The 7915-nt window shown below is 42.2% G+C and overlaps 1 protein-coding gene across 1 annotated transcript; it reads left to right on the top strand.

Annotated features, from left to right (window-relative positions):
• Positions 1-814: 814 nt before the first annotated feature.
• LOC133883995 (zinc finger protein 11-like) lies at positions 815-1462 on the top strand. The gene has a single exon (XM_062323404.1). It carries the CDS (start codon positions 815-817, stop codon positions 1460-1462), a length of 648 nt encoding a protein of 215 aa, XP_062179388.1.
• Positions 1463-7915: the final 6453 nt, after the last annotated feature.

The raw sequence follows: 7915 nt of genomic DNA on the forward strand, positions 1-7915 counted from the left end.
ATATTTGGTTCCCCTCCGAAATTCACAAAATTTAGCTGAAATTTTACCAAAATTTTAATCCCTGCTTCTAACCATTGAAATCTAAAAGCAACCATCAACACAATTTTAGTTGTTAATCATGTCGAGAAGGCCAGTAGCATTATCCAGACATAAAATGGCGACAACATCCATATATGCATGTATCACGTAATGTTTACGTCTGAATTATACTTCATATATGGCTACACGGTTGTTTTTTTAGATGCGCTACATGATTTCCATATTGCTTCAGGAACCTCAAACTGAGCCTATTGCTAGGGCAGCCGTTGCATTGCATCATTGCATGCTTTCACGAAAACCAAATTAACAACTCCTACATACATATTTTAACGCGGCCTATATATATTTTTTTTTGTTAAGTTATGCAACGATACTAACCTTAATTAGTTTACCTGCCCGTGCTAATGAGTAACTAATGACTGCGATAACCTGCACTATTATACTCCACAGAGGATATACTTCAACGTGAAGCACCTCCATTTCCCATTTCCACTGAAGTCTGAAGGAGCGAGACAGCTAGGGCACAGTGCTGGAAAGCGAGGCAGCTGCTAAGCACCAAGGCCGGCAGAGCTGATGCCCTCCAAAACTAGATTGTCAAAACCGTACCATCTTTTATATATTCAGAAACGGCTGACAATACCAATGCTCGGCTCTTTGGCCATGTCTCCCACTTTTTATTAATAACCTGCCATATAGACAGCATGTACCCAAACTTCACTATCTGCTCTCGTCAAACCTTCGTTTGCCAATCCCCAAAAGCTTCGAACCATCGGCCATGGAGAGTGGTAGCAACAGGGAATCCAAGGCAGCGTCAGGCGACGAGGCCGTGAGCTCGCCCGGACAAGAGGCGGCGGCGACGGCGGCAGTGGGGACTGGAGAGGATGAAGCGGCCGTGTCGCCACCGGCTCCGGCTGCCAGCAACAGGCCGTACTACGAGTGCGTTTTCTGCAAGCGCGGGTTCACCACGGCGCAGGCGCTGGGCGGCCACATGAACATCCACCGCCGTGACCGCGCGAAGCCGGCCCGCGACTCGCCCGCGGGCATAACGACGGCTTCCAGGAACATCGAGTGCTATAACAAGTACCGCCACTTGGCGTCGTATCCCCCGGCACCATCCACGCCTATTCCGATTGGCGGCGGTGGCGGCGGCGGCAGCAGCTTCAGCATGTACTACCCAAGTATGGGGGCTGCGTCAGCGGCTGGGCTGGACGCGGAGGGCGGGAGCCCTAGCAGCGTGAGCCCAAGGGAGCTGAGCCTGTTCGGTGCGGCCACTCCTGATCACGACTTGCACCTGGACCTCGGGTGCCACGGACGCGCCGGCGACGGATCGTCGCGCACGCCGGGAGGGCCCGAGCACCAGACGGGCGAGCCGGAGAGGGAGCTGGACTTGGAGCTCAGGCTTGGCCGTCGCCCCAGGCATTGATCGCTTAGTAGTGTACAACTCTCGTGTATACGTCCGTGTGTAAGGTTTATGTGATACATGGTGCTTAATTGATCAATTGGTACATTTTGTTCTTTTCGTTTGTATCTTGTTACTTGTATGTATGCCCTCTTATAATGCTTTCGTGGTACATATGGCGGCTGTTTGATTTTGTTGCTCATTTTAGGACCGATTTACTGCAGTCCACTTAATTTCATGCTACTTTGGTTTCTTAATTGGCTGTTTAATTCATTGTTGCTACTCTGTAAATCAATATAGAGGTAAATGTGTACTGCTGTTTTGTTTCTTATAATCGAAACAACAAGATTTTTGTTACTCAAGGTGATTGAATTACAGATTTATGACTAAAGTATTTCAATTAGAAGTAATGCATACTCTAGAGATTTGAGTAGTCACCATTGCCTACTATACATTCTGAAATCTGTGTGTTTTGCCACCTGCTTTTGTACAAGCTATTTCAGAAAACAGTTAATGTACAATGTATATAGAAACAACTCAGATGTACACTTTCAATAATCTATTCCGATCCCCCCATGTATTTTTGCAATGAGGGTTTTCAAGAAACCGAGTAAAGAGGTACTGTCTTGTTTTTCTAGCATGCATCAATATGTGAAGTTTATGAAGAAAAGAAATATCACTTAAATGTAAAGGCCTGTATTTTGACAAACTCCATCATATTATTCAAACTGGTTCTGATTTTTGGAGGGATCACATTCTTAACTTATTCAATCTTTTTGTTAGTATATATATGCGATGTAGTTTTTGTTCATGTTGATGATGGAATGGGCTTGTTTTTTCATCTCTTCCTTTTTCATGCTTTTCTTTGGAGGAACAATGCATGGAATTTGGGGGAGCAGAGAGAATAATAGTTTTCCCAATCTACAATAACCAACATCTTATTTGTGAATTATATATTTGATATACAATTTGTGAAGTTCATTAAAGATTGTTGAATAAAAGTCAGTCATCATCGATATAAAGTCCTCTAAATCTATATTTTGGGACAAAATATCCATTTAGCAGCTACAGTCTAGTACTTATCCTCCTCTACTTGAAGGACAAAGCAAAAAGAAAGTGAATCGATCGAGCAATGCACAACAAGAGAGTAACCAAGGAATATGGTTTGATATGACCTAACAACTAACATTATCATAAAATACTTCATAATAATAAGTAAATTATTCTATAACACTACCGGATTTTGATACTTTGCCGTGTGCCCAGGGCACACGGCAAAGGCCTAAAAACACTCGGCAACGTGTTTGCCGAGTGTAACACTCGGCATAACACGGTCGGCATACACAGTACCGGCAAACAGCTGTTTGCCGAGTGTTTTATGTCGAGCACTCGGCAAACATATTTGCCGAGAGCCAAATACGACACTCGGCCAAAAAAAAACAATCTAACGGTGCCAGGGCCTTAACGGCCTCTTTGTCGAGTGTCTAATGTATACACTCGACAAACCCGAGGACACGTGGCGCTCGCGACTTTGCCGAGCGTCCGTGGAATACACTCGGCAAATCCGAGGACACGTGGCGCTCGCGACTTTGCCGAGTGTCCGTGTAATACACTCGGCAAATCACGTCACGATTGCCGAGTGTATTGGAGGGTACTCGGCAAAGTAAGTACAGAATAGTGCCGAGATAGCACCCTTTGCCGAGTGTATACACTCGGCAAACTGGTATCCAAAATGCCAGATTAAACAGCCTTACGACACGTGTCACGTATGCCGAGTGTAACACTCGGCATATCCTTGTTTGCTGAGTGTAACACTCGGCAAACTGTTCTATACCAGACGGCCAATTAATCCATACCAGATTCAAAATTGTCGCTGCAATTCAAAACAATTTATATATATCTCACAGATTACCACATTCACATAAACATCACATAAACCGTCGCATAAACATCACATAAATCGTCGCATAAACATCACATAAACCGTCGCATAAACATCACATAAACCGTGGCATAAACATCGCAAGTGACACAAACATCACAAAATTGTCGCGACAAGATAGCAAAATATAGTCCAAACAAAAAGAATATGATTTTTCTACCCATTTTTGTTCATTATTTCATGTACTTGCAGATCAAATTTGACTTATATCCATTAAAAGCCAGGAAATGCACTTAATGAATTAAAAATAGTAAACGGACCCAGAAAAATGCCAAAGTTTAACATGAAATATTCTATGTTGTATGTTAAGTGTAGAAAAAGTTTCAAGGTCAAACGATGATTCAACCGTCACTTTGGCTTCAAACCTGATCCGTTCCCTCTCGAAATCACGATTCTTTTTCGTAGATTCTTCGGTTTCTAAGCATCGTACGTGACAGCTTTTGCTTCTTCCACTTGGCAAGCATTGAAAATTCCTTCTTTGTCTGGATGACAGTTGGAATGATAATATATAGCAGAGAAATTCTTTTTTTAAGGCAAGCAAGAAGAATTATCATTCTCCTTTGTTTGTGAGCTCAGCTCTTCACACGGTAGCATCTTTGACACATGTTTAGAGCACAACTGATTCCAAGGGCCGCTCCCAGGAGTCCACATCTGCTGCATCTCAATCTTGAAGCACGACTGAATTCTAACTCCAAGTTCATAACAATATCATCCTTAAACCATACTGCAGTAGTACCGGAATCGATGTGTGGCGGCACTTGGTTGGTTGTTATTACGAGAAAGAAAAGAGAACAAAAGGAAACAAAAAGAAAATAAAGAAAAAAAATAGTTTGCCGAGTGCCTAATATCAGGCACTCGGCAAACATACATGTTTACCGAGTGTCCGTTAGACGACACTCGGCAAAGGGGCGACTCGCCGTCAGACGCCGAACGGAGGGACACGTGGCACGTTTTTTGCCGAGTGTCCGAATTCGCCGAGTGTTTTTTCTCTTTTTGCCGAGTGCTATTGTTTGCCGAGTGTTTTGTGATGAATTTACCGAGTGCCTACTTGTTTGCTGAGTGCTTTCGTTGGGAACTCGGCGTAGGTTGTTGTTTGCCGAGTACCCGATATAATGCACTCGGCATACACGTAGGCACTCGGCATACACGTAGGCACTCGGCATAGGCCTCGTTTCCGGTAGTGTAACAGCTAGCCCAAAGTTTAAAATTCTAGTAGAAATTGTGTTTCAAGTAATACAAATGTGCACCTCTGAAGTTTTTTGGATTTTGGGGGAGTATCTTGATTTTTCAGAATTTATATACATGCATTTTATGTTTTCAAAACAGAAGAATTATTGTGCAAAATTGGAGCTGATAAAATTGTACAATGAAATGTAGGTTCCTCACAAACCCTATTAGTTTTGGAATTTGTAAAAAATCAACTTATTTGAATAAGATATAAAATTGAGTGAACAGAAGCAGTCCAGCTGTTAAAACTAATTGGGAAAGTTAAAATCAATTCAAATTGTTAAGCACAATATTTTTGTCGGCATGCAAAATGCCTCCAACGTCTCAGCCAAGCAGTTCAGTGACGATCAACGCCTAGCAAGTCTGAATGCTAGATATTTGCTAAGGTCACTAGCTCATCGATAGGGCATAAATTGCTGGTGTGGACGCTAGAGACTGCCATAGTGGCAAGGGGCCCATATTTGATAAGCGACAATATACATTTTGTTTGAATATATTCAAATTTATCGATTCTCATACACGAAACAACACTAATCAAGATGCCACTATAATTCGGTCATTTATATCCGCTCGGATCTATTGAAATTATCTTGTATGGTTTATTAAAACCAGCAAAGACGATCGTTTGGACATGGTGAAAGTTGTCGCAATTTCAATTGTAGGACAGTGAAGTTATAGGGATATCCAAATACCAATTAATAACAAGAGTCTTTCTATACATACAACTCATTTTTAGAACTCTTTTACAACCAGGAGATCAAAAGGAATTGGATCATTTGGATAGTGTCTCACTTGTGAATAAGTATCAAAAAACAAATGGTTGTAATGGATTTGTACAAATGGGTTGTGTGTGTGAAACATTTCCCTGATAACAAAACACAAAGCCACTACAACAGAAATCTTGTCAGGACATTAGGATACATCAATACAAGAGACTAAATTACACCAACAAACAGAAGCAGCTAAAAATCATGATAAACTACAGGATGTGTACTCGAGTGTCCAATGCTGGAGCCAGAGTAAGTAAGGGGTGGGGCAAACATCTAGTGCTCACATGTCTAGCCTTTAAATTTAGGTACGACAATGGTAAATATCTATAACATTAGCACAAATTAGGTTCTTCTCCGTTGATTTGTTTGTCAGTAGCAAGGTTGTTGCCACCTTCCAACTAGCTCCACTGCTGGTTCCGCAAGTGGCACGGATTCAAAGTTCCCAGGACTTGTTTGGATTGTATCTCATTTTGCCCTAACAATTTTTGGTAATGACGAAAAGGGTGTGCCAAAATTAGGCATGACAATGATGGAACCACATTTCGTAGACAAAGGAGGAAGAGAAACTGCCTGAAGAAAATTTGGTCATTCTTTCTTGACACCCCATGATTTTGCCAAAAAGTTGGCAAAAATCTTGTCAAAACCTAGGCTATCCCAAATATTGGCACCAACCCAAAAGTGGTCAAATTTCTTTGGCATTATAAAATTTTGGCATAGTTTGCTTTGGTTAGCAACCAAACAAACATTTAGCTCTCTGTTCGAAGACGACTAAACACTGAAGTGGGGTCCACAGAGCTCTCTGGTCATGTACTTCCTCTAGCTCTCTCGTTCGAAGGCGACTACACACTCAAGGGGGCACCAAGTTGTGGAGCTCTCGGGTCATGTACTTTCTCTAGCTACACATGTTCACTACTACAGAAAAGATTATCATTACAAATTTTAAATTGACATCACTATCGATTTTAGAATCAGCAGTGATTAGTTGACAATGAATCTGTCACACCCGGTTTTAAGATCAAACCGAATGTAAAGTACATGTATGCTAGGATCAAGTTACATACACGTAGTGACGTCATAAGCGAGTAGCAGACACAATATCCATTATTACAACATACTTTATTACATCAATAACCCCAAGGTTCTAAAAGAAGATTACAAAGCAGCAGAAATTAAACTCAGCACGAAACCCAAACTCCACAGGAAGTCAACCGAAAAGCCGTCTGCCTAGAACTCAGCTCCATCTTTAGGAAAGTCCTCGTAGTCTTTAGCTTCTAAGCCGCGACAAGATTATAGAGGAGAGAGCAAGCGTGAGTACACAAAATACTCAGCAAGCGTGGGAAAAAAATCATGACATGGGGACCTAAAGTCAAGATAGGCTTAACTCAAAGGTTTATTGGCATAAACGCTATTTTATTTATAAATAGTTGTAAAGGCAACTACTTCGATGTGAATGATTTCTCTAAGGCAAGAGCCAAAGTTTCCACCACCTTGCTCCCCAACTGAGGTTCCAACCACCTCTAAACAAAACTAACTGGAATCACAGTTCCCACCACTATGATCCACCAATTACAACCCAAGACCAACTCGATTAATCATGTGAGGAGTCCATGCCGCTCATGACTGTGAGCGTGGCTAATATATCAGTTTTCACTCTGCAGAGGTCGTACACTTTACCCACAAGACGTGTCCTCCTTTTTGCCCGTGTCGATCAAACACTTACACACTTTCGAGGTGTGCGGCCATGATTCCACTGCAAAGCCTTTCTAATACCTCTCTCAGCACGTGTCGACCTACTGAGGTTTCACTGTCGTACATAAGTGGAGTACACCCTCCACCCCAGAAGCTCCCTCTCACACCTTACGGTTCTAGGAAGTACACCCTTCCATCCCCGTACCACCAAGTGATCTTCACAATGCTGAGAGAAAAAGCGAATTACTAGGCTAGGCCCATCCCATACCATCCACGAACCGGTCCTTAACATGGTTTAGGCAAGACCGCCATCAACCCGACAACAGGGTAATAACCAAATATCTGAAAGCCCATAATTTTGCCTGGAACACATCCACAAGCCAACCAACATGCCAACTTGCCCAGACCCTACTATCTTAGGCTAAGCACTTTTACCAAGGTTCATCAATATCAACATAATTCGACTATGCTACCCATGAGTAAGCATAACTAAGCACATTCTACCCAACATGAAAACCCATCTACGGTTACAAGGAAGATTGAGGAAAAACTAGTAAACCCTAACAATAGGATATCATGTTGACGAATATGCAATTTGTAAAACAAAACTTTATAAAAGTAGGCGCAAAATGTTCAAGGACACTTGCCTTCTCCGATGAGTTGCTCTAAATCTCCGAAGTCTTGATCCTGGATGTTCTCGAATGCTTCCGGAACAAACTCCTCTACATGTGAGCAAACAAGCACCACTAAGAACAGACACTAAACAAAACAAACACATAAAACGAATACTGGAACAAGTTAGGGCACAAAATCTGGAAGATTTGGGCTCAAGTAACGCCCAAATCGGAG

The sequence above is a fragment of the Phragmites australis genome, chromosome 11 (genome assembly GCF_958298935.1).
Source record: "Phragmites australis chromosome 11, lpPhrAust1.1, whole genome shotgun sequence".
NCBI lineage: Eukaryota > Viridiplantae > Streptophyta > Magnoliopsida > Poales > Poaceae > Phragmites > Phragmites australis.